The sequence below is a fragment of the Vicugna pacos genome, chromosome X (genome assembly GCF_048564905.1).
Source record: "Vicugna pacos chromosome X, VicPac4, whole genome shotgun sequence".
In the NCBI taxonomy this organism is placed as follows: Eukaryota; Metazoa; Chordata; class Mammalia; order Artiodactyla; family Camelidae; genus Vicugna; species Vicugna pacos.
Window position 1 is genome coordinate 38,882,558 of NC_133023.1, and position 25,911 is coordinate 38,908,468.

General features: G+C 50.0%; 2 protein-coding genes across 3 annotated transcripts in view; both read right to left on the reverse strand.

The window, feature by feature from the left end:
* The window catches only part of SYN1 (synapsin I), a 41,654-nt gene extending 29,506 nt beyond the window's left edge, over positions 1-12,148 (reverse strand). For both annotated transcript variants that reach the window (XM_072956229.1, XM_015247256.3), the window contains exons 1-3: positions 11,543-12,148; positions 1,007-1,064; positions 812-903 (exon numbers count right to left, since the gene is read on the reverse strand). In XM_072956229.1, the coding sequence (XP_072812330.1) occupies positions 812-903; positions 1,007-1,064; positions 11,543-11,919 (527 nt within the window). In that variant the 5' untranslated portion in view covers positions 11,920-12,148. The remainder of the gene's footprint in view (positions 1-811; positions 904-1,006; positions 1,065-11,542) is intronic.
* A 3,908-nt stretch (positions 12,149-16,056) lies between these two features.
* Positions 16,057-22,487, reverse strand: CFP (complement factor properdin). The gene is made up of 9 exons (XM_006213424.4): positions 21,983-22,487; positions 21,742-21,892; positions 20,391-20,566; positions 19,132-19,302; positions 18,802-18,993; positions 18,445-18,618; positions 17,989-18,180; positions 17,714-17,825; positions 16,057-16,286 (listed from the first exon to the last, which is right to left on the reverse strand). The coding sequence occupies exons 1-9, from the start codon at positions 22,227-22,229 to the stop codon at positions 16,136-16,138; spliced, it is 1,566 nt and encodes a 521-aa protein (XP_006213486.2). The 5' UTR covers positions 22,230-22,487; the 3' UTR covers positions 16,057-16,135.
* Between the last annotated feature and the right edge of the window lie 3,424 nt (positions 22,488-25,911).

A 25,911-nucleotide genomic window follows, 5' to 3' on the forward strand; every position in this document is an offset into this window, starting at 1 on the left:
AGAAATATTTGTCAAATTAATAACTGAAAAGTTCGGCTTGTGGTCTGCTGGGATCCTTGGCTCTTCTTCAGAAGAGAAGCTATCTCCTTGCAGCCTGTGCCTAAGTTCCTTTTTAAAAAATTGGAATATAATTGACATAGAACATTGTTTAAGGTGTATATAACATGTTGATTTGATACATTTATATATTATGGCTGCCACTGTAGCGTTAGTTAGCACCTCTATCACGTCACATAATTATCATTTCTTTTTCATGGTAGGAATAATTAAGATCCAGTCTTTTAGCAGGTTTGCTGACTATGATATAATATTGTTGTCTATATGCACCACACTGTGGACTAGATCTCTATGACTTATTTATCTACCAGTTGCAAGTTTGTGATCCTAAACATCTCCCCTATTCTTCCACCCTCTAGCCACTGACAATCACCTTTCTATTCTCTGTTTCTATTAGTTTGGCTCTTTTAGATTCAATATATAAGTGAGATCATACAGTATTTCTCTTTCTCTGTCTGTTTTATCTCACTTAGCATAATGTCCTCAAGATCCATCCATGTTGTCACAAATGGCAGGATTTCCTTTCTTGTGGCTGAATAATATTCCAGTGTGTGTGTGTGTGTGTGTGTGTGTGGCTTCTTCTTTATCCATTCATCCATTGATAGATACTTAGGTTGTTTCCATATCTTGGCTATTGTAATGTGTTTAAGTTCTTGCTCACAGAAGGATGGAAGGGGAGGGGAGGACTCTCCCTCAACTCTAAGGGAGCCCTTATGCCTCACCCATAACACCAAGGTAACCTTCTTATACTCACCGCACAACCTTCACCCCATTCCGAAGAACTTCCATGTCCACAGAGAATCCACCATTGGCGTGAGCCACGAGGTTGAGATCAGAGAATTCAGCCTGGGAAGGAAAAAAAATCAGGGATTCACTCACATAACACAAAAACGGCCACTCAGCTCGCAGTCTGGGCAGCTGACCCCCAGGTCCACCTGCCCCAACTTACCTGTTCTACTTTAATGTCAATTTCTCCATGGATCTTTTTCCCTTTGAAGTATTTCGCCCTGGAGAGGAAAAGCAGAGCACATCCATCAAAGCTCACATCTCAGGAAGACAAAACCCAGGCCAGTCCTGTGACCCCTTTACCCCTTTGGTACCACTAGAGAAACTACAAAGTGATTTATAATTATTTAAATCCATTGAAAAACCCAACAGCTCTTTGTGAACAATGAAGTCTGTTGTAATCCTTGTGGAGGTGTGTAAAGGTCCACAGGACATTGCAAACTATAAAACAAGTCCTTAAAACACAGAGAACGGGCATTTCCCAAAGTATGGTCTGCTCGTCACAATGCTATTGTAAATGTTTTTGAAAAGCTGAGCAAAACAAAGAGTGCTTCGTAAACTGGAACATACTCTGAAATTGCATGGAGGTTTGTAAGTGGCAAAGCACCTTAGGGGACACGTAGATATGAAGTGCGCCCAGGTATGTCTCAGTGCCTATGTCTGCTTGTATGGCCTGAAGCATCTCTCTGCTCTCCAGCCCTTTCCCAAGGAGGACCACATTCACCATGTGCGGCTGTGTGCTGAGAGGGACCCAGCAGCCATGAGTGGGCAGCTGCATCAGAAAAAGAGGAGCAGATGGAGGGGTGCAGGCTGGCGGGGGTTCTGGAGAAGTCAGAGCTAGCAATGATGGGGGTGGGGAGCAATGCAGTTGAGGATGAGGGGAAGCCATAGGAGGGAAGAGGGTAGGAACAGTGGCAGGAGCATCATGAACTGTTATGTCAGTGTACTTGGGCCTGTCCCCAGCTGGGCTCCTCCCCCAGGCCCAAGATTCCTAGCTGATGGACTTCTCCACAGACAGAAGCTCATCCCTAATCGGGTTTCTCATAAAAGGGGGCTGAGGGGAGGAGCCACTCCTGAGGTCACCTCCATGCACACAATCAGGGTCTCTGATATACACACAGCACAAACAGGCCCTAGTGATTTCACTGCCATACCCCAAAGACCCCGAGCACAGCTATTTTCTCCTCTCTCCCTTCCCTCTCACCTCCCACTCCATGACTGACACTGTCCCTTCATAGGTGCTGGAAGAGAATCTCTTAGACTTGTACATTTTTCATTTAGAAAATGATGATGAGTGTAGACTATATCACTAATTTTTTAAAGCTTATTTGACCATAAATGTAGTGGATACTGGGGTGCTCTGCTCAGATCTCCTCTTCACGGCCAATGCATCCTAAATATCAGCCATTGACCGATCACAGCTGTGTCCCATTGGAAATTGTCTTCCGTCACAGGGAACTGCCTTGGCCAAGGTCACACCATGTTGTGGATCAACTTCTCCCTCTGCCCCCCCCTCGCCTGCCTTACAGGTGCTGATCCCCAAGGCACTCGCCAATAAGCCTGTGCAGGCAAATCTCTGCCTCAAAAATCGGTTTTCAGAGAACCCAACCTAAAACAGTGGGCCAGAGAAGTCAAACTACAAGACGACTCTACTGCCTTCCTGGGAGCTGGCCCGCTCAGCAGTCAGCAGGCAATAAGGAGTCATCATTTGTGAGGGTGGAGCCCAGATAGTCCCCGACATGCGGTAGCAAGACTAAGCACCCTGCAGCATGTCTGGACTGTGGTGCATGCAGGATGCCACTTGAACCACAGGACCTGTCAAATCCGATGATACTGGAGGTGTCTGCAGTGGGAAAAGATGCAGTGTGGGGTTGATTCTCCTGAGCGGGAGAAGTATGGTGCAGGCCCAGAGGGTTCTGAAGCAGCAGAAACTTCTCCTGATGGTGGACTGGAAAGAGATCCTGGTGGATGGGCATGTACCAGCTTGTGCAATATCCCTGGTGCTTGAGAGGTGCAAGGGAAATGGTGACCAGACCTGGGGGACTATTCGCTAAACACCATTGATTAGCTACAGAAAGATATGACATGCTCAGGGTGAGTAATCACCAATTCAAAGCAAAATGTAAGAGGCAGAGGACCTTCTTGGCTGCACTTAAGGAAACCCCAATCTCCTGCAACCAGAGAGCAGACAGACGAGAAGACCGGGCTTAGGACTTCATTGGAAGTATAGCAGAACTTCAGAGAAGGTTGAATTCTCAGGCCTGGCACATTTCCTATGCCATGCTCAGGGTCCTAATAGGACGGGAGTAGGGCCCTGAGACTTGGGCTGGGGATACCTGGGAAGATACATAGAACACCTTGAACTTAAAGATTCACCTGAACCCACTGGATCCTCAGAAGTAGCTCCCTCTTCCTTGTTAGAATATAGACCTTCCCTCTGCTTGAGGATAATGCAGAGGCCTCGAATGATGCATGTGTCTTAGAAGACAATTTGTATCCCTTTCAGAATCAACCCTCCTCCCCCTCTAGGCAACCAGATCAATAACCAGGGTCAAATCTTATCACAGTCTGACTGGAGATGTTTTAAGCTTGCAAAGGAAGGGAAGGGATGATACACACCACGGAAGCTGAAGAATCTGGCTAATACATATCAGCAGGGGCTGGGAAAGCATGTGCGGGACTGGATCCCAAGGACCACGGGTTTAGGGAGTAAAGCATGAAGTTGGAGCTCGTTCCCAGAACACAGAACTTAAAACCATGGCCAGGACTCTACGGAATGTTGCTGATACATGGGTGGATGGCTTGTGGAAGCTTGGGGAAAACAATGCTTGCACCAAGTGAAGCAGAAATGCCAGACTTCCATGGCAGACCGTGGAAAAAAGGAAAGGATCCAAGGACTCAAAGAAGCAAACGTGTTGGAGTAGACATGCTGCTTAAGTCTGGAAAACCCATCAGCTGACCATATTCTATGGGAGAGCCCAGAGGATATACCCAACTTACAAAATCCACGAGGAATATGCCGGTGAGAGGGCCAGGAGTCATGTTGCGAAGCACGGTTGAGGTAAGATAACAAATGAAGTCCTGGCTTAGGTCCTGCTCACGGTGGGGCTGCTGGATCCATAGGTCCATCTAGTGGTCACTTCCTCAGCTCACAAATACATAACTGGAATGGACAGATCTGTGGTTTTCAGAACCTCTAACTAAGTTCTTTGGCCTGTGGGATAAGAGCTACTGAAGTGGGGCAACCCAAATGGATTCTCTGAAACTATACCCCTTCCCCAGATCAAAACTGTAAATCAAAGACAATGTGGTGTCTATCCTGGGAGTGATGGTGGAGATTAGTGCCTTTCAGAACGATCTAAAGATGCAGGACTGTTAGGCTCACCATATCGCCACTGAATTAACCAGTTTGGGCCCTGAAGAAGCTGGATGGATCCTGGAGAATGTTTGTAGACTACTTCAAGCTCAACCAAGCTTCAAGTGATTAAAGCTGCTGTACTGGACATGCTGTCATTGCCAGAGCAGACGAAAAGATCTCAAGTACGGCAGATGGCCACTGATTTAGTGAATGCATTCTGTTCTCTTCCGATCAAAAAAGAGGATCAGAAACATTTCACACTCACATGCGACTGACAATATACGTTGATGGTCTTGTAATAGGGCTATGTTATCTTTCTCACCCTATGTCATCAGATAGTCCAAGGGGACATGGACCATCTGGACATCGCAGAGAACATCACATTGGACTACTACATCAATTACATCATATTGATTGGGCAAGATGAGCAAGAGATGGTTAGCACTTTGCCTTGATAAGACACATGCCCTCCAGAGGGTGGGAGATAAACCCTATGAAGACTCAGGGTCCTGCCACACTCATACACTTTTTAGGGATTCACAGTGGTTCAAGGCATGCCAGGACAGCCCCTCCAAATAATAGGGCAAAGCTTTGCATCTTGCACCTCCCACCATGAAGAATAAAAGCACAACGGCTAGAAGGCCTCTTCAGGTTCTGGAGGGAGCATATTCCACACTTGGAACTACTGATCTGATCCATATTTCAGGTGACACATAAGGCTGCCAGCCCTGAGCAGGTCCAGGCTGTAGTGCAAGCAGTCCTGCCATTCAGGGCATATGATCTGGCAGAGCCTGCGACACTAGAGGTGGCAGTAGTGGAGAAAAAAATGCAGTGTGGAGTTTATGGAAAAACTGAGTGGGAGGCCCCTGGGGCTCTGGAGTGAGGCCATGCCATCTGCAGCAGAGAATTACACGGCTTTTGAGAAACAAATCCTGGTGTGGTATGGGGCAGAGAGAGAGAGAGAGAGAGAGAGAGAGGGAGGGAGGGAGGGAGGGAGGGAGAGAGAGAATGCTTGACCAGAGGGCACCAAGGGACCATGGATCCTAGTGCCCGTTATGCGTTGGGTCCTGCCTGACCCAGCAGCCAGGATCGAACCCAGGCAGGACCAAGCAAGCTGCCTGGGCAAGTAACCCAGATGCCCATGTCATCCACACTGTTGTGCTTGTGCCTCCCTCAGCTCACTAAGGGGACTCCTTATAACCAGAGGATGAAGGAAGAAAAAGCCTAAGTTTGGTCCAAAAATGGGTTGGCTTGGTATGCAGGTGGGAGCCAAAAACAGATAATGGCTAAGCCATAGTCCCACTTGGAGTGGCCTTGAAAGGCAGTGGCAGAGCTCCCCATGAGCAGAGCTCTAGGCTGTGCACCCGGTCATTTGTTTTGTGGGGAAAGAGAAGTGGCCCGAGATGAGAAACATTCACTGATGGGCAACGGTAAATGGCTGGGCTGATTAGTCAGAGGCCTTGAAGGAAAACTACTGGAAGATCAGGGAAAGCAGGTCTGGGACACAGAAATGTGGGTGGACCCATGGGAATGCAGATGAAAGAGAGTGAAGATCTTTGTACTGTCTGTTAACACCCACCAGAGAGCATCCACCATGTTAGTGGCATTAAGCAACCAGGTAGACAGGATGACTCAGCCAGATGATGTCAGCCAGCCTCCAGAATCAGCCACCCCAGCGCTGGCAGATGGGCACACATATGAAGTGGCAAGAATAACAGAGATAGAGCCTACAGCATCATTGCTGAATGTCCGACCTGCCAGCAACAGAGGCTAATGTTGAATTCCTGACCCAGCACCAGCCCTCAAGAAGACCAGGCAGACCCTTTGGGGCAAGCTGACTACGCTAGGCCCCTTCCACTCTGGAAAGAGTAATGATTCATTTTGACTGGGATATTCTATATATGTGCTTGCCTTTCCTGACTGCAGCACCTTAGCTGGCATCACTGTCCAAGGGCTTACACAATATCTGATCCACTGGTATGGGATCCCACCTAACATCGCATCAGACTGAAGGACACAATCTACAGCAAAAGAGGTGCAAAACTGTGGAGGGATATAGCTCAATGGTAGAGTGCCTGCTTAGCGTGCAAAAGGTCCTCGGTTCAAGCCCCAGTTCCGCCATTAAAAAATAATAATAAATCAATCAATCTAATCACCTCTCACCAAAGAAAGAAACAAACAAACAAAAAAGAGGTGCAGAAGGAAGCCCATGACCATGGAATCAACTGATGACATTATATACCACATCACCCGGAAGCTGCTGGCCAGACAAAGTGATGGAACAACTTGGTATAGTCACAGCTAAGCCCCCAGCGTGGAGGTGGTACCTGTGCAAGAATGGGGCACCATCCTCCAAAACACAGTGTCCACCCTAAGTCAACAGCCGTCGTTTGTGCTGTGTTCCTAATAGGTGGAATACATGGGTCTGGGACCTCAGAGGTGAAAGGAGGGATGGCCCAGCTTACCACCAATCCCAGTGATTCACTTTGGAATGTGTGCTGCTTGTTCCTGCAGGGCTCTGCAAGGTTAGAGGTCCTGGATCTCCAAGGGGGAAACACTGCTACCCAGGAACACAGCAAGAATCCCATTGCATTCTAAGCTTGGACTGCTACCTGGACACTTCAGGTTTTGCGTGCCAACGGACATGAAGAGGGGTCATGTCTTGGCAGGGCATGTGACCTTGATCATCAGGAGGAGATAGGGCTGCTGTTAGACAATGGGGGCAGGGAGGAATATGTCTGGCATCCAAGTGACCTTCTTGTGCATCTTTTGGTACTCCTTGCTCAACTTTGATGGCAAATGGACAAGTAGAGCAACCACGGCCTGAGGAGAGCATGGGGACCAAGAGCTCAGGGTTCCCTCAAGGATGAGGGAGTAGGTCACTCACCAGGGAAGCCACTGAGACCAAGAGAGGTGCTAGCTGAGGGTGAGGGGAACCTAGACCGCAAAACAGAGGAAGGAGATGATGCATAGCGTTTATTTATGATGCATTCATCAACTGTGGCAGTGGAAGCTGTAGTCTGTCCCACTCAATGTGCCCTTTCAAGTTTCCCCCAGAAAACAAGACCAATTCGAATGCAAAAAGCAAGTGAATCTAAGCAGATTGTGTGCTCCACCCAGATCCTCACGCCCTTCCTTCTTGTCACATCTGTCCCCTAGCTTCTGGGAACACCTGCTGCTGAAAGCTCACAGGACTGTTCCTCACTGGGAATTGCCCTCTGAAGCAGGCACTGACCTTCCCCAAGATTATACCTCTTCCCAGCAGGCAGCCTGTGGCTGATGACTGACTGATACAGGGGTACAGAAGCCTGGCCACCCCAACTCAATTAGGATAAGTCTGGAGGGTCATCCCAGCTCTAGAGCTCCCCGGATGACTGGCTGAGGCTGTTGTGGTGGCTGCATCACAGCTCAACCTTGCCCTCCGCCAAACCTGCTTCCCTTACTACTCCCTTGCAACAGGTACTGCTCCCAAGAGCCCTAGCCGATAAATCTGCACGCAAATCTCAAAAGTCTTAGGGTCTGCTTCCAGGGAAGCCTAAGGAAAGAAGCCACAATAAAACACACAGTTTATATAACCCTCTAAATGAGTATTTACATAACAACACACCCTATATATGTAATATGCATTATATAAGACACATATAATATGCTATACAAAAACTATAATATATGATGTCTTATATAACATATACCACATATTATGTGATGTATCTAGAATGTATATAAATATTACATATATTGGAATGAAAGTTTCAGTAAATAATTATCTTTGTATGTGCAGTGGAGCCTGATATTTCCTATTCTATTTTATTACATTTCATGAAGAAAAATATACACATATATATGTATTATATACTATAAACCCATTATATAACAAATGTATTAGATAGTATATGTTATATATAATATATGGTACACATTATTGATTACATTTCTTTTTGGAGTAACCATTTCGCTAAAAAAAATTCCACTATGTGCAATATGTTCTGTTATTTTCTATTTTCATTTACTGTCATTATTATTGATCATATTTCTATTTTCATTTCATGAAGAAAATGAAATGCTGGTGACAAGCCGATAGGTAACCCATGGCTTGAAAAACACTGGACTAAATCATCTGTAAAAAGTGATGATAGATCTCAACTCTGAGTTTGCAGTTTTACACCACAGAGGACTCAAGACCCAGGAAGGAACGGGAGTGGTGAGGTTTGATGGGAGAGGTGTCAGACTGTACTTAGGTCTACTATCCATTGCAGAAATTGCACAACTCCTCCTTTCGTCCAAGCTGAAATCCCCGAAGCTTGCGTGGTTCTGAATGTCTGCAAGTTGGTGATGCCGAGGTCTCTGTTTCCCACACCGAACCTGGTGTACCCAGGCTCTCTCCCTTTGTCCATCCCACCCCACCCCTAGTAGACACTAAATAAATATTTGCTCGATTGACTGGAAGAAAAGACTGGAGCAGCTGCTGGGATAAAGGAGGGCTTTGGGGGTGCCCAGAGTGGAAGGGAAGAATCATTCACAGAATTCAGCAGGTGCTCAAAAAATGCTTGCTATACAAATCAGAAGAAAAACTGGAAAACACTGGAGTTGTGATTATAGAAAGGGGAAGGGTCTTCTCAGTATTCAGTAAATAATTAATAAATGCTTGAGGGAACGAAGGAAAAGGCAGCAAAGAACCTGCCTGGAAGGTCGGAGTGGAGAAGGGAAGTCTAAAGAAGGGTAGTTACCAAGATACAGCAGGGGCCTCATTAAGCTTTGTTGACTTCAATAGAGCAAATTTAGCCAGGAAGATGGCATCTGTGTGAGTGGGTGTTGGTGAAGGAATTATAACATGTGTCCAATAAATGCTTTATGGATTGAGGGAGAAGAGAGTGGAGGAGCCTGCTGCGGGGATGGGAATGTGGTCATTTGAACAGAACACAGTAAGAGAGTGATAAACGCTTTTTGGATTAATTGTGGGAAAAGGGCAGTTGGGAAGATGGCTACTCAATGGGGATGTGTGTGTGTGTGACTGAGTCAGAATACAGCAGACACCCGTTATAAGCTTGTAGGATTGTGTAGTGTGAAAGGCAGGATGGTGACTGTTGAAGGGAGAATTAGGGCTATAGGAGGGGGAGAAGAGGCATTGAATATGGGGTTCATAGTAGTGTACAATAAGTGCTCATCAAAAGACTGTTGGGGTTGAATGGAGGAGAAGGTATGGAGAATCCAGCTAGTGGTTAGGATTAAAAAGGAAAGGAACTGAAGGAGGGTTCTTCTGAGTATATAGTAGTGCTTAATAAATGCCTCCTACACTCTTACACATGGAAAGTATGCAATACCTATCTGTAGAACAAATAAACGGTTCTGAATAGAGAGAAAGGCTGCTGGGTAAGGGCTCCTGAGGGGCGGGGTAATTAACCAGTAAAGAGCTGGTACTCAGTAAATTTAGGCTGAAGGAGACCCCTGGAGAGAGTGCTCTAGAGACAAGGGCAGGTACTTCCAAGCTTGGAGAGGGGGTCAGTTGAGAATGGCTCTTATATAGTAGGTGCTCAATAAGTGTTTACTAGCTTAAATAGAAGAAAGGCCCTCTGGGGTATAGACTTAAGATTCGGACAGGGAATCCTAGGGATACTGAAGGGAGTAGGAAAGGGGTAACCCTTCTAAATTGGGTTCTAGAGCTACTGAAGGAAAGAACCCTGGAGAGAGGCCTTATGATCTGCACAGGTTCTCCTAGGGGTAAAGGGGAATCTACTCCCTACACACAACAGGCTCTTAAACTGCTTACAGGCTTACTGAACCCACTGGAAGAGAAGCACCCTTGGGAGGAGGTACAAATACAGAGCACACAGAAGGCATTCCATAAAGGCTTACAGGAGCCATTGGTGGAAAAGGCCTCTGGGGAAAGGCGATTAGAATCGAGCATCTGGCAGACAATGAATAAATGCTCACTGGATCCATTAAAAGAAAAGGTCTTTGGGGAAGGAGGAGGTGGATCCAGGAGGAAAAGTCTTTGGGGGAAGGGGAATGGGGATACAGGATTTATGTAAGTTTGATTCTCCATCCTTGGGAGGAAAGGCTTTTGTGGAGAAGGCACAGAATCAGGCACACGGCAGGTGCTCCACAAATGCTCCAGGAGTGATTTTTAAAAAGGTCTTTGGAAAGAGGGATTGAAATGGTGCATACAGCAAGTGCAGATATCTGATCACTGTATTAATTGGAGGCAAAGGCCTTTATGGAGAGGGTCTAAGGGTCTAAGGGTCATGCAGAAGATGCTCAATAGAGACTGAAGCCACTATAGGAAAAGGCATTGGGTAAAAGGTCTGGGGTGGGGTAAACAGCTAGCACTCAATAAGTGCTTGCTGAATACATTGGAGGAAAGAGCCTTTAGAGAAGGCTCACACCTTCAGATCAGGCAGTTGCTAAATGCTAGGTGGGTCTACCAAAGGAAAGGTCTTTGAAGAAGTAGCTCGAGATAGAGGATAAGGGAGGCACTCAATAAATTCTTTCTAGATCTAGTGTAGGAAAAGGATTTGGAGCAGCGAATCTAAAGATGAGTCACACGCACAGAAGGTTCTAAAATGCTCATGGACCTCATTCGAGGAAAATGATATGTTTAAGAAAGGGGCTTGGGCACGGGGCATACATCAGGCACTTAATAAATGCTTCCTACTTCCTTTGGAGAAATAGGACCTTGGCGAGGGGGATGGAGTTGGGGCAATAAAGGCTCATAGGATCCATTAAAGGCAACGCTTTTGGGGAGAAGCTGGTATGGGATACACAGCAGGCATTCAATCAATGTTCACTGAATAGTTTAAAAGGTTTTTGAGATGAGGGCTGGGGTGCAGCACATCGCACATTCTGGATATATGCTCACAAGATCCTAAGGGCAAGGATTCAGGGGGACAAGACACAGCAAGCTCTCAAAGAATGTTCACAAAATTCAAGGAAGCCAAAGGCCTTGGGGAAGGAAGGGCTCCCCACTGAGGCACACCACAGGTACTTGATAAATGCTCACAAAATCCGTTAGAGGACAAGGCCTTTGGGGCGCAGGTTGGGGGAGCGCAGGGCACACGCTCTTGAATGCTCACAGGATATATTGCAGTTAAAGCTTTGGGGAAGGAGGCACACAGCAGGCGCCCGATAACTGCTCCCAGTATTGATCGAGAAGTCCTGAGGTGGGGGTGGGGATCAGGGGGAGGCGAAGGCGGGGGACACAGGAAGCGCTCCGCATAATTTTAGGGAAAGGGGTTTGGGCGAGGGGGCCAGGCATAGGGCACACAAGCGGCCCTCGATAATTGCTCATCATGGAAGGATCTGGGGACCCAGGACCGCGGGGAGACGTCCGTGGCAGTGGCTTACCAGTCGGTGTGGGGCTCGTCGATTACCAGCAGAACCCTGGCGGCGGCGCCCCCACGGCCTGCGCCCCCAGAGCCGCCGCCCACCTGCTCGCTGAAGGTGGCGGCCGCGGCCGCAGTGGTCTGCTTGACCGCGTTGGACAGCGAAGAGAAGAAGCCACCACCCCCTGAGGACCCCGGGCTTGGGGCAGCCGGAGAGGCCACGGGGGCGGCCGAAGAGGCCCTCTCAGCAGTGGCGGTCGCGGGGCCGGGCGTGGCTCCGGGACTGGGGGCAGCAGGCGGCGGCGGGGGCGGCTGCGGGCGCTGCAGGTCTGTCATGTACCCATTTGGCAGATTGGCCATGAAATTGCTGTCCGACAGGCGGCGCCGCAGGTAGTTCATGGCTGCGGCGCGGGGCAGGGGGTCCTAGGAGCAGTCTGGTCAGGAGCCGCGGGGGCGGACCGCGCGGGGCCCAGGAGCACAGCTGCGCTCTCAGGCACGACGCGACTCTTCTGCTGCCCGCCGCAGACTGAGGTAGCGCTGAGTCGCCGCCGCCGCAGCGCGGATGGTCGCTCCCGTGCCCCCCTATCTCGCACCCAGCGTGGTGCAGTCCGGCTGGGCCGGCGGCGGCGCGGACGCGACCAAAGGCGACCGGGAAGGGGAGTTTGCGGAGGAGCGGCGAGTGACGTCAGCGCGCCCTCAGCGCTGGGGCGGCGGTGGCGCGCGCCGGCAGGCGGGGGCGAAGGCGCTGTCCGCGGTGCTGAAGGCGTCAGTGCGCACGCGCCACGCCGCATCCTGTTTCCCCTCCCCCCGCCTCCGATTGGGGATGCGCAACTTGGGGAGTGGGGGCGGGGTGGGTGCGTCAGGCAAGCCCCCCACCCCGCCTCATCCTGGTCTTCACACGCACTTGCACCCACACTTAGGACCCTCTGCAGATATTCCGTTTCCGGTGTTGATATTCAACACAGGACGCATTTGGGGGGTGGGAATGGAGGCACAATCAGAGACTCAAAAGTAGAGAAATAACTTCTTCACGGCAAGGGGTGGACGGTCACACGCAGTACTCTGCGAGGGGATCGGTTTCCCACGTTCATACACTCTCAACTAGGCAGAGAGACGGGTGCGGGGGTGGCGTAGACAGCATCAGACAGGCGGAGGTGGACACTTGGGAGGGGTACACACCCTTACCCTGGGTGGCGGGGGCCTGGAGGCACACAGGAATAACACAGACGCGGAGATACATATAGACACACACTAAAGTAAGGAAATATATGGAGGCATGTACAGAGAACACACCTATCTAGGTATCTGTACAGACACACTCAAGCCCAGGGTAACACTCATGGGCAGGCATGTATGCACGTACGTGCATACACCTACACACGCACACAGACACCACACCCACACACGGAAACCAGGAAAACTGACATGAGCATGCACATCCAGGCAAAACACACCTACAATCATGGACAAACCTAGATCTCCACACAGACACATTCTCTGAAGCTGTAGCTCTGATGCGTGTTCATCTCCCCATCCCAGCCCTATACATACACACTAGGTCTATACTCCCCCATCATCTGGACACAATCAAAAACCATGATAACCACCTGGTATGGTGAGTGCTCATAGCTATCTTCCCCTGCACCAAACAACTTTCCACAGACAGAGGCAGGATACATCCTAGGGTATGCAAACAGTAGGTGTCAAATGATGCTTGCCACATGAGCTAATGATCCTTATGGTCTGGACAGAGGTGGGCTGTGGAAGCTCCTATTAAATCCTACAACAATGAAAACACCAATCCATTTAAAAATAACCATTTGTTGATTGATTGTACCCAACCCCTACAACAATACTATGCGTTGGGTAATATGATTTCCATTTTACAAATGAAGGAATCCAAGAACTCCAATTCATTCCCAAAGGGTCATGTTCACTTTATGATCCATATTTTTTCTTTAAAGAATGTGCCAGAAAGAGGTGTCAGTGTGGCTGGAACAAAATGAGTGAGGGGGATTGTGGCAGGAGATGGGGTCAGGAAGGTCATCAGGGACTAGATGGAGCAGGGCTTTGTGGACCATAGTGAGTGATGATGGTGGACTAAGTGAGGTGGAAGAAGATATGGCAAGAAGTAGGCAGATTTGGAGACTCTTCTGCCTGCAGGATTTTCAACTGAATCATTCACTTACTCATTTGTACATCCTTCATTCATTAAATACTTGGCTTGTTTAAACAAGGTCATGATGGTGTGAGATCTGAAGTCAGAATACCTGGGTTCAAACTGGGCTTCCACTATACTTTTGGGAAAGTGACTCAACACCTCTGAAACTTGGCTTCCTCGTCTGTAAAAATGATCACCTGACCCAACACCAAGGGGGTGGGGGTGAGGGAGTGCTGTGACTTCTGCCAGGAATGTCTAGTCCCTCTCTCAAGGATCATCTTTGGCCAAGGTCTCCGGGAAGTCCCCTCTTCCCTTAGACTCCCACAGTCCACCATCTCTGCTCCCTCCTCCATTCCAGCCAGCTTCAGTTCTATCTGCAGGCCTTTGCTTTGTCATTCCTTCCCCCTCTCTGGCATTTCACATCCCAGTGCTCCCCAGATGGGGAACTCCCCACAAATTGGGTATTTTCCAACATTTTTAAGTATGTGCTCCCCAGTTTTTTTGCTCGGTAACTGAAGCAAACAAGCTGTGCTGGACCCATGGTGCCCTCTCTGGGGGACAGAAGCAGCTGCAGGTCTACAGACCATTTTGGTTCCTCTGGGAGTGAGAAGTCGGGCTCTTTAGGAATCTGTCTCCAGACTGCCTCTTCCCAGGGGCCCCATTCCCAGGTTTCTAGGACTCATGGCCCCCAGGGTCATTCTCTTTCTCCAGGTGGCTCAATTCCCAGAAATTAATTTTTTTTGTAGATGATTTTACAGAAGAATGAAGATCCTTCCCCCTCCTCCAGGAATATCTCAACTCCCGGGAGGCAGAGGTCAGGTTCCTCTGTACTGTCTTCACCTTCTCCGGCAGGAATGAGCATACAGAAGGGGCACCAAGAATGCTCTTCTTTGTTGTGCATTGGTGAGTAACGACTCTGAAACACGCCCCTGACATATGTTCATAATCAATATTGTACCCATGTTTATAACTCACACGTACATATCCATACCACCTTAATGTGCATATGTGTGTGCACACATAACCCCGTATAACTCACACATTGTTATGGTGCACACGGTTGCTATTTTACATGCATTCCACACACATTCAATACATCCTTAGTTCTTGCACAGACTGATAGGTCTGCATATCACACATACACAGAGATATGTACCTCGTAATGCACACATACAGTAGTAACCAGAACCCCTAGATTTGGCTCATTCCTCCCAAGATAACCAGTCATCGACTTTGTCTTCACCCCAACCCATCAATTGACCCATTTTACACGAGGGAAAATCAACCCAGAGAAGTGAGCACCCTGACAAACTCTGGGTGTTACAGATCTCCCATCTGAATCCTCCCACAGAGAGATGCCCCTGCACTCACAGCACAAAGTCCTAAACTCTGCTCCTGACATGGTGTTTCAGAAATGTCCATCTCACTACCTTTCTGAGCTTGTTTCCTCCTTGGTAAAATGAGGATTATAATATTGACCTCATATGTTCGTTGTGGATTAAATGAATTCATGCTATGGAAAGTATTAAAACACCACCAGACACACACAGCCTCAGTTTGTTCCCTTCCCTGTGGAGACACATACCGCTCTGACTTCTTCCCCATCCCCCATGATGTCCAGCGCTACTGTTAGTCTAGAGTAGGCGTCATTGAATAAATGTTCAGTAAAAAGATCACCTATTCTAGTTTATCCCCTCGCTTAGATGTCCTCTCCTTTTACAAGCCCTCCTCCACCTGATGCCCAGACTTAGCTCTAGTATACAGTAGATGCTAATAAGTGTTGAATGAATGAACAACCGCTGAAGGAATGTCTCTGGGTTTGTTTTGGGGGCTCCTCCGGGCAGATGCTGACTCTAGCTTTTCTTTGCCCTTGTCCCAGATCAGAGCACCTCATAGGCACTTCCTCTGTCGCCCCTCCACCGCGCCTCGCGTAGCTATTTGCCGCCGCTAATTGCGGAGTTGGAACTGGGCTGTTGGATGTGGGTGGGTGCAGGTGTTCGCTCGGTAGGGCGCCAACCCCCCAGCCACGCCTCTGCCGGGGTTCAAGGCTCGATTGACGTGGAATCTGACAGGAGGGAGCTTTAGGAGGCGGGGAGATGGAAAACAAGCCCGCCGGCCAATCAGAAAGTGCCTGCCAGGGCGGGTAGCCAATCAGGAAGCCCATAATTCGTAATTCGGAACTCTGCAGAGAGACGTGCTGGGTGCCCCGGGGCACTGCAGAGAGGCGGGCAGACGTCAGGGCTACAGCAGAGAAGGATGCTCGCCTTCACTCCTGTCATGCTGTGGCCACAGTGGAAATTAGTTTTCCACCACAGGCCACTGCAACTTTGCCCGTGTTGTCCTCTCTGGCCTAGAAGATGCTATGGTCCCACTCCTGAGGAAAAGGCTGGTTTATTGACGTCTCAGGGGTCAGGGGGTCAGAGTGGAAAAGAGAGATGTTAAAGCTTCTCATCTTCAGGGTTCTCTGCAGGCAGGCACGTGCAGACATGGACGTTTCTCTTCCACCGTCACCTTCTGCCCCTGCAGCACATCGCACAGTGCCGATGGTTTCCCCCAGAAGGTCACGTTCTTCTCACCCTGACCTTCGACTATGGTAACAGTGGGCCTGGGCAGTTAGGTGGGAATAGAGAGGAGAAGCTCAGGAAAGGCAAGAATGCATTCAACAAACTCTAATTGAGCGCCTACGGTATGCCCAACGCTATTTTTCAGCTGTGAGATATTGGGAAATTTCTTTATCTCCCTTGTGCCTCAGTTTCCCTCATCTGAAAAACGAGAATAATAATAATACCTACCTCACTGGGCTAAATGAGGCTAAATGAGTTCATTCAGGTAAAGTGCTGAGTCATGTCTGGTACACAGTAAGTGCTCAATAAATGCTGGTAATTATTATCTGTTGATATGAACTACTTTCTCTTCCCTCCCAAACCTTTTATATCTCTCCCCATTGCCCACTGGAAAAAACCCAAATGCCTTGCCCTGGCGTTCAAGGCCTTGTTGTTGGGCCCAAATCTCTGTCCCCAAGTCAATCTATCTCTCTCTTCCACTTTATTTGGACTAAGTCCCATGTCCAGAATAGTCTTTGCCTGGGTTATTTCTCCCAATCCCTCCCATCCCAATGCCCTCCATTCATTTCCTCACCCTGCCAAGTCCTTCGTGCCTCCATTTAAACCCTAACTCACCTTCCAGACCCCCTCTAAACCCACACCCGGAGACCAGATGGCAGGCCTTCCACGAGTTGGGAACAGGCCACTTAATATAGCAGCTTGATGTATGTGGAAATAAGGAAGGGATGAGTGAGTGTCTTAACCCTTTCCAACACCTGTGCCACCCTGGCCACTGGGAAACACTTCGGGCCCCTGATCACCTGTGTCCAGGACTCTGCTCACACAGTTTTGATAGGAAAGACTTTCCCGACCCCTTCCTGCCAGGGGAGGGGTCCAGTCAGCTTCCTGGACCCAGACTGAGGTGGCATCAGTCCCTTTTCCACACACTGACCATTCCTCATATGCCTTCTGTCGGGGCCCTGCCGACCGGGAGCCCTTGGGGGAATCTATGGGATCTGGGTTCTGTGTGTCTGCCACTGTTGCTGAAAAGGCCTTAGAAAGAATGCCTTAGGGCAGGGAGATGCGGAAAGACACATCATGTACCCATGGAGGCATGAGGGACTGAAGGAATGAACAAGTGAATGGAGGCATGAGGGACAGAGGGACTGAATGAACCAATCAAAACTTGGGTGACCGAGGGAGCAGAGCAAACGACATGTGAAGGGCAGAGTGAATGGGAGAATGGCTAAGTGACTGAATGAGTGACCCAAGGGCATGGAGGCTACTAATTCTCCCCTCAACATCCTCTTTCTCAGCTTCTTCTTTAGTTTCTCCCCTCTTCGGGCAGCTGGGAGATGGCTTTTGGCAAAGCAGGCGCCTTAGACCCAGTGGTGGAAACCCAGGTTGAGGGTGGCCGGCTCTCCCACCCTGACAGCTGACCTGTCAATATCATGACCCGCCTCCCCAGGCGCACTGCCCCCTCACTCACGAGAACTTCGGGAGCGTAGCCTTGCAGAGGCGCTGGCGGGTACGGACGGGGTTGGGTCCACATGGGGGCATACACAGCCCCCAGGTACTCCACTCTGACCACGAGCCTTTCCCTGCAAAAAGGGAAGCGATTCCCAAGTCAGAATTACAGGACTGGATGGGGTGGCGAGAGAGGGGCTACAGGGACATGGGGTCTCCGGCAGACAGTCAGAAAGCCCCCATCCTCACACAGGCTGCCCCACCCTCACCGTGTAGTCTCTGGGGGGGGGCACTCACAGGGGCAGCGCTGGATATTGTAGCAGTGCCGGATATCCTGCAGTTGCCCGACACACCGCAGTCCATCAAATTTGCGGCCTCTGCAGCTCCTGGAGCGGATCTGCTGGCCTGGGATCTCCTGGCAGCTGATGTGTTTGATGCTTGGGCGGGCGCAGGTGCTCCACTCCCCCCAGGGCCCCCACTCTCCGTTCACTGCCGAGACAGGGGCAGCTGGGCTTGCACCAAAGAAAGGAGCCAGCGAAGGGGATCGGAGGAAGGAATGGGGGCTGGGGGAGGGAGTGGGAATGGTCAGATGTGGGAAAAGAGGATCAGAGGTAGAACCAAGGCATCATGGCCAGGAATGGAGGAATCAGAGGCAGGAACAAGGCATTAACAGCAGGAACTGGGCAGTGGAGATTGGCTGGGGGGCGGGGTAGGGCGCTAAGGCATGGAAATGGTTCATCTTGGGGTGCTGACCAGGGCAGGGTACGGCTGTGTTGCAGATGTGGGTCCTGGTGGCATCACCAACACAGAAGAGGCCCCCGTGCTGGGGTACAGGGTGATCACATGTCCGTTGTTCTCGGGTCTGGCCCAGGCCACAGGTCACAGGGCAGGGGCTCACAGGGCTCCATGGTCCCCAGCCACCAGCCACTGTTGGTGGGGAATAGGAGGAGTGAAGAGAAAGGCCACCTCAGTCTCTACTCCCTCAGCCCTTGGACCCCTGAGGCCAACTGGCTCCCAACAAAGAGCTCCCTGGTCACATGGCCTAAGATCTCTGTCCCCTGAAACGGCAGTGCTTCTGTGCCTAAGTCAAGAGGCCTCATCCCCGAGTACCTGGGCAGGGTGGCAGGCCGGTGCAGGCCCGCTGCTCGTAGGCTGACCCTGAGCAGGGGTTCCCGGGAGGCTGCTTGGAAGGCTCAGGTGCAGAACACGTGCGGCTCCGTTTCTCCGTGTGTGCTTTGGGTCCACCGTGGCAGGTGCCTGAGCAGGGGCCCCAGGGGCCCCAAGCTGCCCAGGCCCCATGTGCTGTGACAGGGGTGGGGGTAAAGAGATGCCAAGTGTGGGCATGCGTGCTTCACTCCTCCTACCCTGGAAGGTCCCTGCTGTAGCCCCAAGACCCACCCTGGGGGCCCACATCAGTGCCCTGTGGTTGCCCTCACTCACTGGGGCAGACCTGTTTGGTGTCACAGGCCTCTGACTCCTTTGCCTCTCCTAGGCAGCCGCCCCCACACTTGGGTACAGGCTGATCACATGCTCGATGACGAGTCCGGGTCCCTCTGGAGCAGGTGACAGAGCAAGATGTCCAGGACCCCCATTTGGACCAACCACCCATCTCTGTGGGAGAGAAAAGACGGGGACAAGATGGAGGTGGTGGTGTCATTCAGGGATCCAAGCTTCCTCATGAACCCCACGTCAGCTAATCCTGTCACCACATCTGTGGCCACACCTGGCCTACCAGCATTGCACATCTGGACCATTGCAGGAACCTTCACACTGGTCCCTCTGCTTCACTCCTCACCACATACAGTCTGTCTTCTTGACAGCAAGAGGGATCTGTCGCAACCCAAGTCAGGTCATGTTTCTCCTCTGCCATCACAACATCACTCAGAATAAAAGCCAACATCCTTTTGTCTCATTTTTTAAGATTCCATATATAAGTGATATCATAGGATATTTGTGTTTCTCTGTCTAAATTCATAAAGTATGATTGCCTCTAGGTCCATTCATGTTGCTGCAAATGGCATTATTTCATTTTTTTTTTGGTGGGGGAGTTATTAGGTTGGTTTGTTTGTTTATTAATGGGGGTACTGGGGCTTGAACCCAGGACCTTGTGCATGCTGGGCATGCACTTTACCACTGAGGTATACCCTCCCCTTTATTTCATTCTTTCCTATGGCTGAGTAGCATTTCATTTACAAAACAGAAAGAGACTTACAGAAAACAAACAGATACTTACCAAAGGGGAAAGGTGGAGGGAGGGATAAATTAGGAGTTTGGGATTAGCAGATAGAAACTACTATATATAAAATAGATAAACAACAAGGTCCTACTGTATAGCACAGGGAACTACATTCAATACCTTGTAATAACCTATAATGAAAAAGAATCTGAAAAAGAATATATATGTATGTATGTATAACTGAATCACTATGCTGTACACCAAAAACTAACACAACATTGAAAATTAACTATATTACAATAATAATAATAAAAAAATAAGCCCAAAAGCCAGCATCCTCACCATGGCCCACAAGGATCAGTCCCTGCCAACCTCACCTCCCACCGCTCTCCTCCAGCCACACTGGCCTCCTCCTTGGTGCCTCACAAGTACTAGGCACAGTTCCACCCTCAGGGCTTCTGCCCCGATTGTTCCCAGTGCTGGCTAACTGTCAGGGCTCGCCCGCCTTGCTGATCCTCCTCACCAGGACAGCACGGCTGGTCTTCACAGGCCTGTAGCTGCCACTGGAGGGTCCCGGGCTCCACCTTGTCAGGACACTGCCCACCCTGGCCTATGCAGCGCCGGTGTCGCAGCTGGGAGCCCTCGGTGCAGGTCATAGAGCAAGGGGTCCACGTGGACCACGGTGACCAACGCGGGAACCTGCAGAGAGGAGCACACAGGTCCCATCCTGGTGCGCTCTGGCAGGGATGGTGTATGGGACCACAGAGTGTGGGCCAGCACAGGACGGGGTGTGGAATGGATGTATGTGGAATGGAGTCATGAGGGTATTTACCTCTTAGGGATACTGGGGGATTGAACGGGAAGAGGTGGGCACCCAGTAAATACTTAAATATCATTTACCTTCACGATCAGGAACCTGGAATTACCCTTCGAAGCACCCCAAGGGCAGTGCCAGGCATGTAGTAAGCAAATGAAAGGACCAGGGGCCCAGAACTGCGGTCAGAAACCCACCAGGCCACAGCTGCGCATGGTAGCAGGCAAACAGGAAGTACTTAATCAATAGGAACCATTAACCCCATGAGCCCAGAGACCCCACCAGAAATACTCCAGATCTACTCTCAGCTCCCTGCACAGCATAATGTTAAACACATGTGACCTGTTGACATGACTAGTAGACCCAGAGCTGCCTTCAAAAATCCCCATGGTGTATCTGGGAGATACAGTAAGCAGTTAGAAAATATGTCTGGCATATAGAGAGGGCTCAATACGTGTAAGCTGGCATCACGGTTGGGAGATGAGAGCTCCTCTCAGCTCCCCCCAACCCCTACAAGGCATCTGGTGTGCCAGAAGCGCTCGGTGAGTGTGAAGTGTCATCAGAATGAGGGGCCTGGAGCTGCTCTCAGAAGTCGCCAAACTCTCCCCGTCCCTCGATGTGTCTGTATACATTAAGCACTCAATATGAGCTGTTATCACCACTAGGGGACTTGAGCTACCTTCAGAAATACCTGAGCTGTGCCCCACCTACTATGCTTCTGGTAGACAGGAAGTGCTTATTATGTGTAAACCATGGCAGTCCTCTACCAGGCGTGATTTTTAGCCCCCACAGGGAACGTCCAGAGATATCTGGAGACATTTTTGTGGCTGCAAGCTGCTCCTGGCAACACATTCTGCAATGTACCGGTCACCCCCCACGACAAAGGATTTTCTGGCCCCAAGTGTCAGCAGAGCCGAGGCTGAGAAATTCTATGAGCTATGGTCATGTTCAGGGCCTCGGAGCTACCCTTGGAAATCTCAGAGAAGTAAACAGCCCAGTGCTGGGTCCCCTGGTGGACAGTCCTTTCTGCCTCCTCCCAAACCCTAGGTTCCCGCCTAACCTGCATGCCATACAGAAACTGTGGCTGGACTCCTGGAAGGCATAGTCAGCATTGAGACAGCAGTCTTCCGCGCTAACACCTCCCCCAAGGAGGCCCTTGCACTTGCCCGAAGATTCCTCATACTGGGTGAAGCAGAGGACGGGGTCTGAACCTGTAACGGGGTGGGGAAGCATGGTCAGGGAGGTGGGGGGGGGCCCAGGAACCCATGGGGGGCCAGTTGGCCCCCCCACTGCCCACTCACCTGTGGCCGGCAGGGTTAGCAGCAGCAGCAGCAGCGGCGGCAGCAGTAAGCCAGGGGCCTGCACTGGGGTGGACATGTTGTGCCCAGCAGCCCTGCAGCCCCGCCAGAGAAGGCCTGGCTTTATGTGGGCTGACCTGCTCCTGGACTTGGTGGGAAAGAGGAACCAGGGGCAGGAGGAACTGGGAGGGCGAAGGGCAGCAGCGGGGAGGGAGCGGGTCTCTTCAGCTCCTGACACCTCCCCGGTCATCTCTGCTCCTGAGCTTCCTCCTCCCCACTCCCCTCCCTACTTCCTGCCTCACTCTTGGTCCCGGTTTGTTTGTGGCTGTATCTCCAGCACCCTGCGCCCCGCCCCGCCCCGCAGCTTTCGGCACTCCATCAACATTCCTCGAACTAATTCTCACTTGAGGGGAAATGGAGCCCGGAAGTTTTAAGCAAGACTGAACTTCCTTGCTGTGTGACCTTGAGTGAATCACTTGAACCTCTTTGAGCCTCAGGTTCTCCACCTTTGAAAGGCCTGATCTCTCCCTCAACGACGGGGCCAACCTCCTGGGGGTGTTGAATGAGAGCAAAATGAGCGTGGGGTACTTGGTGTGTCCCTCCTCACGGGGTGGAGCGAGCATCGAGGTAATGGCTTCATCCTCCATCCTGACTTCACCACCCACCTCCTATTTCCTAAAAGTGAGGTTCTTTGTGGTTAGAATGTGGATGGGAGGTCAGCACAAGGGAAGTGAGAAGGGGAAGTGGCGAGAGTGTGGGGAGAATTCAGAAGGACTGAACAGGGGGAGGGCGGGGGAATCCACTGCCCCTGGGGGCCAGCTGGGGACACCTTCAGGGCCTGAGGAGGGAGTGGCTTGGAGGGAACTGGCTTGGCCATGTTCCACCAAGATCATACATACCAGCCCTCCCGACCACCAGCCTCCCCCAACAGCCTACATCACAGAACTTGTTGCGAAGACTGGGAGTTCAGATTTTTAAAAGCCCTTAGCCCAGTGTCTGGCATTTGGCAGGAGATCTTTGTTAGATACATTAATTCAATATTTATTGAGCAACTATTGGGTGCCAGGCACTGTTCTGGGCATTGGACGGAAGCAGACAAGCCATTCCCAAATTCTGGCCCTTAAGGGGCTTATGCTCTAAAAGAGACTGACCAAGAGACTGACCGTAAATGTCACCTCCCTCACAGAAGCCCTCTGCAGATACCTTTTTTGTAGGGCACCCATCACCCTCTAGCCCAGTGGCTCTCAAACCTTAGTGTGCATCAGAATCATCTGGAAGTTTGTTAAATCCAGATTGTCCGGCCCCACTCCAGTTCTGGATTCTGTAGGTCGGGGGTGGGGCACAAGAGTGTGAATTGCTAACAAGGTCCCAGGTGACCCTGGTGGAGGACCACACTTTAAGAGCCATCATTCTAGTCCCTGAATGTATGTATGTAGAAAAACTATTCTACATAATTCTTATTCTCCCGTTAATAATTCATTTGCATCCAGCCCATTTTTCATGTAGGTAGCGCTCCACAGAACTATTGTCTTTCTTTTTAAAAAATAAACCCTAAAAACAAACCAACCAACCAACCAACCCTAACGAGTGAAACTCCAGAGCCTGCTTTAAAAACAGGAATCTTTTTAATTAACATAAAGGAGTCAGAACGTTAGGAAGGCAATGTCTCACCTCCCCTGCATCCATGGAGGAATACCATTCTGCGAGTTCAAACAAGGTAGAAGGATTTGATTTGATTTGGTCAGGTGTTAAAATGGAACTTTCACAAGAATATTGGTCTTGTTTTATGGGTGACAAGGTGTGTTGACATTTGTATCCGTTACAGATGTACTGCTTCCTGATAATACAAGCCTGTCTTTGAAAGCGTGCTTTGAACAAAGGGGTCTTGTTAAGACTTGAAGACTTCAGACATCAGTGCTGTTATCCTACGAGAACAAACTCCCCGCAAGAAACCTGTAATTCTGGTTGGCTGCTTTATCTAGCCACCTGTTGCCCTGGGAATGTTATAATCAATATTTCCTTTGTTCCTAAACTGTATACATACTTACAGGATTCCCCAGAAAGAGGATTGTTGCCACTTTCATCTTCTCCTACACATTTTGGGCAATAAAATGACTACAGATTTCTTATATAAACAGAGACTGAGTCTTATCTCATGTAATTATTGCAACACCACCTGATATGATGTATTCGTTTCTTGTCCGTTGTCCTCACTGAAATACCAGCTCCATAAATGCAGGGATTTGTGTCTAGGTTGTTAACCGCTGTGTCTGCAGGGCCTGGACCGGCACCAGCAAACAGTAGGTGCTCAATAAATGCCTGCTGAATGGAGGAAGAAAGAAATGCAATAAACAAAGCTGCAGAGATTCTGCTAAGTGCTAAGAGGAATAATCTAGATTGGATCGGAGGTAAAAATGTGGGCCTCACGGAGGGAGCAGTAGTTTCCAGGACTGGGACTGGGCCAGATCACCTGGAGAGGGCGCGGCTCCTGAGAAGAGGGAAGGGAAGCCCCTGGCCAATCTCCGGGGAACTCCAGCATTTCAAATTTTGGAGAGCTGGGAGAAGAGAGCCCGGGGCCTGAGGAGGAAGGGGATTGATAGAAGAGAGCTCTTCCCTTGGGCTGGCACATTCCATGCACCATTTCTCATTCACTGCCTCATTCAGTCTCAGTCATCTTTTTCTTCTTCTTTATTTTTGCATACTTACACACACAGTTCTGGATTTACAGCCTCTACTATGGTCTCTTACCCACAAGCTCATACATCCTCGAACATTTGGCCTCTTAGACATCCCCTCGGCCGCTCGCTCGGGGAGTCATTTTCTATCACTGATTCCCAGCCTTACTACAGTCCCCTACGAACAGTTTCACACGCACAGTCACATATTCTAGTCTGTCTCGTTCAGCCAGGACCACATTTGCTCGCACCAGTGTTTCACATACACATGCAGTCACACCTTTCGGTAAGATGTTTCACCCACTCACCCAGGTCATCGATTTCTCTCACACACAAATAGTCAGTGATGGTCTCTCTGGAAGTTTCTTGCGCACACACACAAACTCACTCTCCCACCTCCTCATGCTCCAGCCCATCTTGCACACCCACAGCCCCCGATAATGGCTGAGCTTCACTCGCACACACAATCCCGCAGTGGCTCAGATGCCATCTCACTCACCTGGTCTCGTGTTTCTTCTCAAACAGCATCCAACCTACCCAGTCCTGGATTTACAGCCTTTGATAAGGTCTCTTGAAGAGTTTTACACATACCCACATGGTTTCTCAGGCACTGTCTCAGTCTCCCATTCAGTGTCACAGTCATTTGCCCTTGGTCAGCCTTTGACATCTGTGGTTACTCATTCACCACCGCTACCAGGCTCTCAACTGGTCTCACATACACACAGCCTCTCACGGCCCATCTTAAGGGTTCACAACATCACTGGATGCATCCAGCCAGCGTGTCGCGTATACTCAACCACAATGACAGCCTCGCTGGTTTCCTGCATGTGCTGATTGCATGGTCTTTATGGGTCTCACTCGCTCAAGTTTCATTTTCTGTTTTTCAGCCCCATGTAGTCTCCAGTTTGCAGCCTCTCATGAACTGTTTCCCAGACCCCCCACGCTCACACACTGCTCGGTCATCAGTTTGCTCTCACGTGGTGCTGACTTCATTCTTTTCACTCCTCGCCTCTCACTCAGAGTTATGTGGTCTCTCGCATAGTTTCGGACAATCTCACCATTATTTTCTCTCATGCTGAACCTGGGCACCAGACTGGAGCAGTAACTGCACATCAGTCTGCCACTAGGCTCAGGTACACACACACACACACACACATACACACACACACAATTACAGCTTCTCACACTCTCCCAGTTGCAGCCACTTTTTCTCAGTTTCTCACAGTCTTTGTCAGCTTCGCGTGAACAGTTTTCATA

Coding starts and splice junctions, on each gene's coding strand:
- CFP (XM_006213424.4), bottom strand. CDS start 22,229: ATGACCGGGGAGGTGTCAGGAGCTGAAGAGACCCGCTCCCTCCCCGCT. Junction 18,619..18,801: donor CGGCCTGCCACCCTGCCCAG/GTACTCGGGGAT, acceptor CCCCACCAACAG/TGGCTGGTGGCTGGGGACCA. Junction 16,287..17,713: donor GCTACGCTCCCGAAGTTCTC/GTGAGTGAGGGG, acceptor CTAACTGCCCAG/GCCCACTGTTACCATAGTCG.